The 12,962-nt window shown below is 38.4% G+C and overlaps 1 protein-coding gene across 1 annotated transcript in view; it reads left to right on the top strand.

Annotated features, from left to right (window-relative positions):
* The window catches only part of Kcnh5 (potassium voltage-gated channel subfamily H member 5), a 332,835-nt gene that overhangs the window by 58,352 nt on the left and 261,521 nt on the right, over positions 1–12,962 (top strand). The window contains exon 4 of the mRNA XM_010638760.1: positions 3,746–3,874. Coding sequence (XP_010637062.1) covers positions 3,746–3,874 — 129 coding nt within the window. The remainder of the gene's footprint in view (positions 1–3,745; positions 3,875–12,962) is intronic.

The following is a 12,962-nucleotide window of genomic DNA, read 5'->3' as shown; positions in this document are numbered from 1 at the left end:
CTATCAGACTTTTCATCCTCATTTGTCCTACTATTTGCCATTGGTGAATTGGAAATCTGTTTTTATGTCTTGCTTAAGTGTTTTCTTATTTTAATTTTTATTATTGGGTTGTCCTTCTTTAATTTCTGGGTATTACTTAAATCTTCCTAATATAATTGCGTTTTAGCTTTTGAGTTTCTAATGACTCATAGACATCCTCATTTTCATAATATCAGAGAAAACAACTCTTTGAATCATTCACAACCCTTTATCCCTATTGATACATTCAGCAGCCCAATAGGATCAGGCACAGCTTGCAAACTGACCACTTGTGGTAGTCATTAATGTATCACCTTTAACTCATGTGAATTAAATTCATTTCAAGAAGTAGCCCATAGTATGTTTGCAGTGAATATGCTTTTCAATATAGCATCTTTACCATTTAGGATGGGGGGTTAGACTTAGAACGAGAGAATTAGATAAGTGAAAGAATTAGAGCAGGTTTGAAGTGAATCTAGAGGTTGTAGAATTACCTTACTATCTTTACAAAGCTATTAGCTTCAAGGGGGATAGAGAGAGTGCAGGCATAAGGACAAGAATATATCCCCTTAACAATAACAGGTGCTTGCCTTCCCTTGAAGGTACAGAGCCATGAGTGAGGTAAAATGACTGGAGAAAAGAACATAAAGAGAAACCCCTCCTAAAAACAAAAAATAATAAAAGAACAAGTCTGAGTTAGGGCAGGAGCCAGAATAAAGATGGAGATGAGGGACAATATGGTGGAGCAAGAGACTGAGTTGGAGAGAGAGGACAGAAAAAAGAAAGAAATTTTAGGGTGGAATGAGGAAAAGAAAAAAGAGAGAGAGAGAAAAAAAAAGAATTTGAGGGGCCTCTTTCAGACTGTCTCTGTTCTCATATTATACCACATGTACAGCCATATGCAGAACCAAATCCCCTGGTCTCAGCTAGCCAATGGCAGTTCCCCACGACTGAGACTGAACACAGTCTACAAGGCCTAACTTGAGTTTCCCTACCCTCAGGGTTGAACTCCACTCAGTTCTATTACAGTTTTCCCCTGCCCTTTCTTTCAAAAGATGTTCAAAGTTGGGAGCTCAGAAAACTACCCTTCATGAGAACCTATGCCTCTGCAGAGTTGGTCTAAGGACTGGCCCAATCAGGAGGTTTGAGAACGGGGGTGGGGGAAGGTCATGGGGGGCAGCTACCTTCCTTACTGGGTCTGTTGTAGCGCAGTCCAGGAGGTCGCGCACCCGCTGGGTGATCTCAGGCAGGCAGGCAGCTCTCTTTATTTACTTTAAATCATGTTAGTCATAACTTGAAATTTGTATTTCCAAAATTCTCTTTCTCTGGTAGTTTCAATAGTTATGTTAATGGATTGAAATTGTTATTCAACCCTTGTTCAGGCCTTCCTGGTTATTTTCAGACAACTGTCTATATGTATGTGTGTGTCTCTTTACACTCCATGGAAATATAGATTGACATTCTTGTCACTTTTTTGTAAACTGTGTGTATTGGGCTTTGCTTTTTTTTTTTACTTTAATATGAAGGATAAGTACTATCTATGCATTGGAATATCAGTTGAAAAATATATTCTTGTGACTTTTTTAAAATGTTAGGGCTGGGGGTTTAGCTCAGTGGTTCTGGTGCCTGCCTCACAAGCTCAAGGGCCCCAGTTTGATCCATGGTACCAAAAAAAAAAAAAAAGTTAGAAAAATATGTATATCTGTGTAAACCTGTTTTGAAAACGCCTTCGTGTAAGTCCTCACAACACTTCTGTTAAGTGGTTAGGTTAAAGACTGTTGCAGAGGGAGGGAAGTGAGTACCTGTTAGTGTGTATCAGGACACCTTGGCTTGCAGTCTCTGTGCTTTAGGCCCATTGTTCTGATTATCGGGGCCTGTTTCTACTATGGTGAAAAAGACAGCATCTCTGGGGTGAGGATTTAATAGCTCTGTGTACACAGGCAGACCTGGGACAGAGTCGCCCCTCCCGAATGGATTCCAAAGGCTGGCAAGCTTCTCTGCCTAACCCTCCAGGCCCCTCTTCCTGGACCAGAAATCCAGAATATAAACAATTTGGCAGATATTCAGCCTGCTTGGGGAAGCCTGACCCCGTGGGTTAAAAAGTTAAAAAAAATTTACTTTGCTATTTGAAAGTGGCTTTGAAAACAGTCCTGTCTCTCTGTGCATTTGAAAAGTTGCTATTTTCACGGGAAGGCATGAAATGTAACATCATCTCTTTCTGTTCAGAGTTCTAAGGGACCTTGGGAAGTGACTTATTTTTAATGCCCTTTTGTTTTTGCATGTGACCACTCTACCTGAAGCTCTGTGTGACTGCCAGAGGCCCCGTGTACATGAACATCACTAGGCTGGTTATTTAGAAGACTGTACTCTTCACTCACAGTTTCTGGGTAAATTACGTACAATCAGGAACATAAAACAAAGAAGGGGCCTCTTGCGGAGATGATGTGATTCTTTTCAAGGTCCTTTTCTTCTTCTGCAGTTCTTTTGGAAAGGACCATGTCTTCCATGCTTCTGGTAGGGTACAGAAGACATGGTGACCAGTACTGAATATTGCTTCAGGAATCTCCTCTCTAGCTTTCCTGTCTGATAGTTGAGTCACCTCACCTTATCTAAATGACATTAGGTGGATTTTTATAAAAAAATACAGGTGTGAAGATGCTTCTTACATGTTTTTTTAGTAGTAGTAATGAAGAAGCTATCAGTTCTTACCTACAGACTATTAATAGCTGCATATTTTACACTCTAAATTCCAAACCTGAAAAAAACCCTTTATATATTGTTTTTGATAGAATATATAGAGGGACTTCGTTGCACTCTGTCTTGGTGAAAATACAATGAAAATTGTGTCTTTTGATTCTGATGGAATATTCCTTCAGCATTTTATCACTTAATAGTTAGTTTTTGAAGATGTTTCTTGTACTTTTATCCAGTTATTATTTGTACTTGTCAGTTCCTGGTTTGTCAGATCCTAAGCTTTGTATGCTCCGAAACCCTCTTCCACATGAGTGTCCTGTAACTCTTCTTTGAAGGATGAGGTGGGAGAGTGCAGCCCCATGCTTTGAGTGAGGGGTACTGGAAGCAGAGGCTCCTGAAGGCGCCAGCAATTCTGAAGGACTAGGAGCTTGACAGTTTTTTCTTGAAGGCTGACTTCAGCCTTTTCTGCGGGAGCGCGGTGTGCAGCAGGCTCGAGGGTCGATGTCTTCTCTCCGATGAGGGAGGCAGCGAAAGCTTCGGAGGTGTCCTATAAGTCAGCCTGACTGATGAGAGGACCTGGGGACGAGGAGCACTCGTCGGAGCATCAGGCACTGCTGTTGCAGTTAATTGGAAACACTTGTCAGAGTGACAAGATGAGAGGAGCAGATCAGGCTGATCACACTCGGCGAGACTGTCAACACGAAGCCTGTGTGAGCAGTGGAGGTGTAGGGGCCTAGACCTAAGAGCCAGGCTGGCCTTCCTTACACAGCAAGGCTGCCTTCATGTGCCTGCCTTGTGAGGTGACATGCTGTGCTTTACTTCAGAATTTTTTAGTTTTGGGCTTGAAAAATATGAAAAACTGGTAGTTTATATAAAATGAAAAGTTTCTTTTAATTCCTTGCGGCAGTGCAAGTCCGTTGTCCTGGTGCTAATTCCTGGCATAGCGGCTGGCATCTGAAGGAGGAGGGGAGGCGGGAGAGAGCCACTGCTGTGGCGATGTCACACACTGTTGTCCTTCCTCTCCCTGTTTCAGGAACCCCCGTTTGGTTTTACATGCAAATTGCACCAATAAGAAATGAACATGAGAAGGTGGTCTTGTTCCTGTGCACATTCAAGGATATCACGTTGTTCAAACAGCCCATAGAAGATGATTCAACGAAAGGTAATTTTCACAAGCATTACTCTAGCTGGGAACTACGCTGGCCTTTAACTACCGCCATCATACTTTAGCAAACTTTTGGCTGAACTGGAACACAGAACTGTCCTGTGGGACCCTTCTTTACCTGCGCATTCGTGGTAGTAATTGCTCAGAATCAGTTTCATTCTCTGTATTATTTGAATGGAAATAGTATGCAAATTTGAAGTAGTTCACGTGATTAACTGAAATTATAGTAGGATTGAACATAAAATGTAAGGAAGGAATTCCACAGAGTATTGTGAATATAGAATCGGTATAAATGAAGTTTTAACATTACACCGTGGTGAGCTTTGGATCCAATTGTACACAGCCTTTGTATGGTTTGGGTGAAATGCTACTAAAGCTCAATGGATGGATGTTTTGACTCGATTGGATTTTTATTAGTTGACTTGCTCAATTTACATATCAGCTTTTATTTATTCAGTTGTATATTCTCTTGAGTAGACACTGATAGATTCTGGAAAGTATAATTTTGTCCTCAAGAGAGTGGCTGGCAAATAACAGATCTGCTGTGTAATCTTATTGACTGTAATATCCAGACAGAGTGCTATAGAAACCTATGGGATGTGTAGTTGTACCTCTTTTCTATGTAATTTATTCACTCCAGCTATGTTTAAATTGGAAGTTGGTGTCATATAAATGAAGCATTTCAAAGACTCTGAGAACTAGTTATTATAAAATGTTCTTTAAGTAATCTCTTAGGAGATTAAAAATGAAGTGTCTTCCTCTTTGCATTTGGCAAACATTGCCTTTTTTTACTTCTTAAAAAAAGGAAAGGAAAAACTGGCATGGAAGCTTTCAGCTTTCCAACTATAATCATAATTATAGACAAAAATCTCATTTGTTTATTTCTTGCACAGGAGTTCAAATATATAATATTGTGTCTTCTTAGTTTATGGTTAGTGTCAAATTATAAAAGAAATGTTACAATGTGCCAGCTATTCAATTATGACATAGAACAATTAGTTTGTAAATGTTTCTGAAAATATGAGGATATGAAGCCATCTCCTAGAGGATCAAATAAAGCATTCAGTTTGGGTTCATGCAATCTTTAAACATTGGTGCCTCTTTCTTTACATGTAGACTCAGTTTCTGAGAAATTTAGGATATGTGTAAATACCGTTTTTATTTTTTTATTGAATAGGCTTCTAATGGTCTAGATTTAATGCTCATTTGTTTGTTTTAAAGGTCATGGTACTCCATCCAAAAGCCAGAGAAAATGTATTTTGTGCAACATCACACAGAGCATTCACCAGATGGACCACTGCTGGGTTATAAAACCCACTTTGACTAATTTAAAAGAATAGAAATCTTAAAAACTATGTGCTTTGTAGTCATGCACACCTGTAATCTGAGCATTCTGGGAGGCTGAGGCAGGAATATTGCAAGTTTGAGCCCAGCCTGGGCAATGTAGTGACTTGGCAAGGTCTTGTCTTGAAAAATGTAAAAGAGGTGTGTGTTTGCGGGGGGGAGGGGTGTTTAGAGCAGCGTGAAGGTTCTGGATTCAATCTCCGGTACTGAAAAACAAAACGATCTGTTTTTAGACCACAACAGAGTTAAACTAGAAATCAGTCACTGAAAGACATCTGAAAATCCTCACATATTTGGAAATTAAACAACACGTTTCTAAAAAGCTTATGGGTATAAGAAGTCTTAAGTTAGAAAAATATTTTAAACAAAATGAAAATATAATTCACCACATTTATGGAATGCAGATATGAGAAAAGAAGAAAAATATAAAAACAATAACCTGTGAGCTTCTGTCTTAGGTAACTAGACAAAGAAGAGTATTTTAAACCAAAGTAAGCTGAAGACCAAAAATAATAAAACTTAGAGGAGCAATCAGTGAAATGAGAGAAAGGATAGCTTTAGAGAAATATTCCCAAAGCCTAAAAACGCTAGCTCCTTGAAAAGATTATTGAAGTTAATAAATCTCTAGACAGGCTGAGGAAAAATAGACAAGACATAAATTTCCAATATCAGAAATTAAAGAAAATCCAACACTACTCATTCTGTGGAAATTAAAGAATAGTAAAGGAAAAGTATTAACCACTATTGAACACTTAAAGGAGAGAGAACAATCCCTTGAAACACAAATTACCAAAACTCACACAAGGAGAAATAGATAATCTCAGTTGCCCTATATCTATTAAAATTTAATAAATAATGAGTAATCTTCTGAATTTAAGGAAACAAAGTGTGGATGGTTTCATCAGTAAATTCTAGTGGTCATTTAGGGAAGAAATAGTACCAGTTCTCCATGTCTCTTCCAGAAAATAGAAGTGGAGGGAACTTCCTACCTGTTTCTGTGAGGTCAGCGCTACCCTGTACCAGAACCAGAAAAAGACACATCAAAGGGAAATTAGAGACCAGTGTATTTTGTAAATATCAATATACAAAGCCTCAAAATATTGAATCCATCCATCTACAAAAGAATTACAGATGACAGCAAAGTGGGATTCAGCTCACGTGTGTAAGACTAGCTGAACATTCAGCATCCAAGACCTGTAGTCCCCTACATCAGCAGGCTAGTGGAGAAGACATTTATGGTCATCACTCAGCGGGGTAAAAGCATTTGGTGAAACTCAGAGCCCATTCATGATAAAACTCAGAGAAAAGTAGCAGAGTAGAACTTCCTCAAATGGATAAGGAACATCTGTGAAAAACCCACAGCTAACAGTGGACTATATCTTAAAGTGATTTATTTTTAAATAAAAGATAAAATGATTGACATATGATTTGTCACCTAATAGAGTCTTCAAATGAATTTTGGGTGCCTTTGCACATAAATAATAGCAGCCTGAATAGCAAGCGTTGCCACACTCATCATCCCTAAGAAGCCCTTGTATTTGTATTAGATGGGCATTGTCTTCTGTCTGTTTTACTTTAAGTGATTTCATGACACAGTTGAAGCTGGCCAAGAAAAGGACAGCCCTCCCTACTCACTGTTTCGGCCTGCTGAGCCTGAATGATGGAGTCAGTAGCTACACGTCTATTTGTGGAAATGGAAAGTTGGCAGTATTTTAGAATGAGTGGGGGGAGGGCACTGACTTTGAAGAGTGCACTTATTTCTGAAATTAATGCCTGTGTACATCTCTGCCCTCTACCTCCTTCTCTCTGCATCCCCACATCAGAATCACAGAGTACTTTGTAAGGCACAGTCTCTTTTGAATGAATTATTCACCTTTATAAAAACGTAATGTTTGAATAAGTCCTAGACAACTCAGACCACTTGATTTTTCTACTATGGGCTCAGTAGACATGCAATTGAAAATTTATAAAGAAAACTACCCCCCATTGTGAAAAGTATCATAGTGAAATATCTCCTACCAGTGCCAGAATTATTAGCAAAAGAACTTAATTTTAAAGATATTTATTGTGAGACTCCTGCACACCTTCCAGATATATACTTGTATACTGTAGAAGTATTACACAATATAACTGAATGCTGGATATAAGCTACTTTCTATTATTCATGTGAGATGTATGTCTCGTATGAAATATTCAAAACAAATGAAATATTTATACCATGAGGATCATCATCCTACTATATCTTTGCGGCTAGCACTACAAGAAAGTATTTGTTGAAATCTTGGTACAATAACATACCTTTCAACTTTCTAAGTGAAATAAAAGAGATCAGGAAACTTTCGGAAAACAAGCAGAGAAGATACTGTGATAACATCACAATGTCAAAATGATTTGGGTCTAAAGCACTGAATTTGGAGACTGTAGGCTTACTTTTGATTTGGTCTGGGGTGTGAGAGGTACTTAATATAAACCTTTTCATGACCTTTTTTTAAAAAGGGATATTTTGTTCTCTTTATCATACATTTATCTATCTTTTCCAACCAAAGATGTAGATTAAGAACGTATCCTTGGAGAATCAAAGTCCCTTCTGCCTTATTTCAGTGAGGAGGACTGACAAACAATCAGAAGAACAGTCCTGTGTTCTTGGTTATCAACTAGAAGCAAGGATGGTGAAGGATGGAGGGGAAGAGTGGGTATGCCCTGGTGACCTAAGAGAGTGAGACCGTGAACGGACAGGAAAATACAACAGGATCGCTTCCCAGCCTGAAGGTCCTCTTGGAGCTTGTGGTCCTCAGTTTGACAACTGTGAAAGCATGGTTCTGTGTTTTATTTCGAAGGGGAATAGATGCAAAAGTAGGGGAAAAATTGGATTTACCCAGCGTTGGGATTTGGTTTGATAATAAGATGAGAATAATCAAGCATCAGGGATTTGAGGGACGTTTGTAAAATAATAGATTGAAGGTGTTAGCAGATTTTTAGAATAAATATTTGGTGGTAAACTTCTGCTAGCATATAGGAGGAAATAGTGCTTTGGGATTCAGAGTACATAAGTAAATCTCCACACAGACAGAACCAGAGTGTGATCCCAGAATAAGAACTGTTTGTTGCTTAATGTGTGTGTGCATGGTCTAGGGATGGGAGCAGAGGCCTATGTCCCTTGAAGATCTGTCCAAACAGACTGGTTGGAATTGACGTAAATTTCCTTCTCCTGTACTGGTACTTTTACCAAGAACTCGGGCATTTGGTTGAAAGACTTGAATAAATTGATTAATTCTGAATTTTATTCCTGAGTCATATCAGGGACAGAAACTGTAACATGACGGCAGCCAACTAATTCGAGTGCAGTTTTTTCTTAAAACGAATCCTGTGATCAGCAAAATTTCATTTCAAATTGCTTCTTTTTTGCCCTTAAACTGAGGGGCAGTGGGTGGTGTCAACAATGCCTAGGGCTTACACCACAGTGGGCAGGAGCAGAGCCTACTGAAGGGGAAGAATATTAGCCTTGATGGAGTGCTCAATATATGGCGGGACATTAGATTCATTACTGCTCATTCCTATAATTTTGAAAATTAGTAGTATTTTCTCCATCTTACTGTTGAGGAGCCCGACGGTCAGCATCTGACTGATTTCAAGTCCATGTTCTCTCTCTTTTTAAACCATACTAACCTTGTCTTTTCCACTGGAAACTTATTCTTGGGGTACAGCCATCTTGATCTCCTGCTCTTCTTTCTCCCTACAGAAACTAAGCACATGTGCAAACCAAAGTTTCTGTAGAGGCAGAGAACCCTGTCACTCTGATAGAGTTGTATTTTTTGAATGCCCCCTCCCCCAAAATCTTGCTGGTAATTCAGAGGGTCAAAGTATCCTTGTTATCTTTTGTTCCTGGTATTTAGATTTTGGAGCTGCTGTTCAAACAAGCCATGCACAATAACTGATACATTATTTATAATAATACAAAGGTGAGAAATCACAGCCAAGAAATCCATTCTGTTGATTATCTTATGTGTTCTAAAAGAGATGGCCCAAAGCTCTACCCATTTATACTGTACAGTATTTTCAAACAGGCTCCAAAATTGCCAAGATAATTGAGGTGTGAAATATCCTGTGCCAAATAGTTATGGCAACTTCTTGCCATAAAATAAAATAATAGCATAAAATAATAGCAGAAATAGCATCGTTTTGTGAAAGCCAGTGTGTTTCTTCAGAGAGGAAACCACAGATGGAATGTGAATAATTCTCCCCTGTAGTCTCTTTGCCCAAGAGCATAATTGTTTACCTAAGCTTTTTTTCTTATAGATTAGAATCTTGTGTTGCAGTCAAATAGATTGATTTAACTGCCTCTGTGACTTCCTTTCATTTTTAAGATTAGGCAGTTCATGACAAAAAGGTTAATTGCAACCCAAGAGAGCTAAACTAATATTTTATTAAGAAGCACTTGGCGTCCTGAGCTTTGAGAAGAACAAATGTTCTCATAAGGCCACGAACAACTTACAGAGCAAGTATTAGACTCTTCATATTCAGCTGTCTGTTCATATTACCCCGTATCGACCACAGCTAAGTAACATCAGCAAGCTGTGCTGAGTCATCAGTCACACCAGTCAGGTTTCTGTAAAGGTGAGATCAGTAAATGTGTATTGCTGGGCAAAGTCAGAGCTGCTGATGCATCTGTCTTTTCCCTTTGACCTAGACAGTGTGGCTGCCCCACTTTTTTCAAAGTTTGACTGTGTAATGAGTGTTGGTGAGAGATCAAGTAGACTAATTTAGCCAGTAACACGAGCAATTCCAGATGTGTTCAAGAGCACCAGGGGAGAGACGTGAGGGAATTCAGTGTGGCGCTGTTTGTGATAGTGAGAACCTAGGAACTGCCTCAGCGTGTGTGCGTGGAACATACACACGGTCAGGAAAGAGCAGAGCTTAATTCTCTGGGATGACCGAGGTGCTGGCAAGAAGCAGGTGCTGCTGTGGGTTGGCGGAGAGCTGGAAGAGAAGGGAAGTGGAGGGCGACTTCTTGCAGCTTCTGTTCCTGATGTAGCCAGTGTTGGGTACGTGATAGAAGTGAGAAGAGAGGCCTAATGTGGTTATCTCGAGAACAGTGTTTCTGCTTAGAGCTGGGGACTGTGAGGAGGCTCTACGTGGAGAGAAAGGGAAAGATTATGAGCATCACAGGAGCTCCTCTTCAAGGGTTCCCATTGATTTAAATGTGAAATGAAAACACCTCTCACATCACAGCGGTTCTCCATCTTTTAGGGAGCCTTGGTAGAAAGCTTGTAAATGATTACTCATCTGATATTTGCCTTTGGCTCTGATTTCTCTGGGAAGGATGAATCTTTTCCACATCTTTCCTCCTTAAATTCTCTCTCAGCGTGCCCACGTGAGCTCAGCATTTGCCACTGTCTTTCTCTTTCTGTGAGCACGCCCCCAATTTCCTTTCCTAAGACAGAATTTAAATCTTCAGCGCGTCCGTCCCGTCCCCTGCTCAGCTTCCGCCCAGAGCTCTTCCTTTATATATGTTATGTGAACACCGTTAAGAGCTGATATTTCCTTGTTTTAATTTTAACATATAATACAGATGCTCTTTTAATTCCTGTTTAACTTTTTAACTCGTTTTCTCATTCATTCATTCATTCAACAAAAACATATTTAGTGCCCACTCTGTGCTAGTCCTGGTGATAGACAACCAAAGATAGAAAAAATGACCGGTAAAGTCATACTATGCAATAAACTCCTTTTTGTTTTATGTTGAAGTGTAGTCTTACTCAGAATATACTGATTGAAAGCACTTTTAGAAATGATGAATTAATGTTATATCTTTCAGTTTCTTTCTGTTATTATTCAATGATAGTCCTACTTTTAATCTCTGGAGAAAAAGATACATTTAGAACAACTGTTCTAAAACTTTTTCTTTAAGAAATTAAAATAAGGTGATGGGATGAGATATTTCTTGATCATATTACTGATAATCATTAGTATTATCTGCACTATGTATTACATATTATTTTATTCAAATAATATTTACACACACATGGATATTTGATCAAGCTTTTTTGATACCTAAATTAGGAACCACTGATTCCTTATTAAAAAAAATAGTAAGATGTTGTGCTTTTCAATTAAAAAAAAACAGAGTATGGCGATAAGCTTTCATTGTCCTGTGTCTCCTTCCTCAAATACTTATTTCTTACATAATGCTATGAAATAAAAGGATATATTCAATTTTAATGTCTTTTTGTATTCAAGAAAATTTGTATCCTTCCTGTGTCAAAGAATTTATTCTTTTGGTATCTCCTTTTATACTTACAAAAAAATTTTTAGATAAACTTCATTATACACAGGGAATGAAAATGGTTTTCTCTTTTAATCCAACTCATGTATAAAAAGTGACTGCAACATTACTTATCTTAGAAATATGAACATTCAGTAAATAAAACCTTGACTTGGAAGTTTCTAGAAATAGTCTATAGAATTCTAATGTTTAGCTGATATAAAAAATGGAAATCATTATCAAGTAATTGTTTAATACAGTTATGACTAATATAATTACTGTCAACTGAGGGACACCCTCACCACTTTTACCCAACATGAGAAACCAAACCTAAGCCTGGAGATAATAAAACAAATGCGGATGTACAAAATGTCCAGCCACTGCTGTGGCTGCCTTGATGTCCTTCCTGAATCCATTCAAATTTACCTTCCTTGATAATTTCGACCCAACTTTCACAGCAAGCCTTCCAGAGGATTCTCTGATTTCAGCCTTTTTATGCCTCCCTCTCAGTGGAACAGGGTTACTAGCTGCTTTATAGATAGCATTTCAGAAGTACTTCTTGGATTTTAGTCTAGGAGGGCTCCTTTTCATGTACTGGACTCCTGTACTACCACCCAGGCCCAGTTAAGATAAATATTTACTTTGATGTTCCTGGTAAAGGCATAGTGGTGAAAACTAATATCACTTTCATTGTGTGATTTTACAGGTAACAAGCTAATGTAGGTCCTGGATTTCTTCTGTCATCTTTTATTACATTATCTGAAATTTCATCATGCCATTAAATATCATTCACTTAGACCAGTAGTTTCTTTTATTGGGTAGAGTTCTTTGGTAAATTCTGTAGTGCCATAGAAATTATCAAATAGCTTAGTGAAATATTTACTCTACAGAGCTTTTGAGATACCCAGAGAAAGGATCGTTGATATAGGACCAGAATATGGTTGGCTTTGTTTCATGTCTTAATATCTCATTGATGTATCCTTGAAATTAATGAGTTTAATACTGATAATTTGAGCATCCAGAAGAATTTTCTTTCCCATTAAATTCATATCCTTTTCCCCCAGAAGCTACAATTCTATTAGAAAACATTAGGATTCTAGATATCCTAAATGTAATTTTATATATCACTGCAGTTGTTAATGAGAGAAATAACAATTTTGCTGTGTTGCAAGGAAGATGAACCATACTACGTGAGATGTGTTGAAACTGGACTTTTTTTTCCCTTATGTGTGAGTATCGTCACTCAAGTGCCCTACAGTACTGTTTTTATTAGGGTAACACTAGCTGCTATAACAAGTTAACAGTAACATTGCAGTAATACTGTATTATCACTAATGAAATAGATATAATAATCATTCGACATCATCGAAGCACATGTTTGCAGAACAATCCAAGCTGAGTGATCCTGGCAGGCATACGGCGTTCTTCCAAACTGGGATCCAGGATCTTTGTGTCCCCCAGGGCTTTGTCATTTACATC

The sequence above is a fragment of the Fukomys damarensis genome, unplaced genomic scaffold (assembly GCF_012274545.1).
Source record: "Fukomys damarensis isolate Sample0158 unplaced genomic scaffold, DMR_v1.0_HiC HiC_scaffold_21, whole genome shotgun sequence".
Taxonomy (NCBI): domain Eukaryota; kingdom Metazoa; phylum Chordata; class Mammalia; order Rodentia; family Bathyergidae; genus Fukomys; species Fukomys damarensis.
Note: the sequence above shows the minus strand (reverse complement) of the source record. Positions and strands in the feature narration are given on the sequence as shown.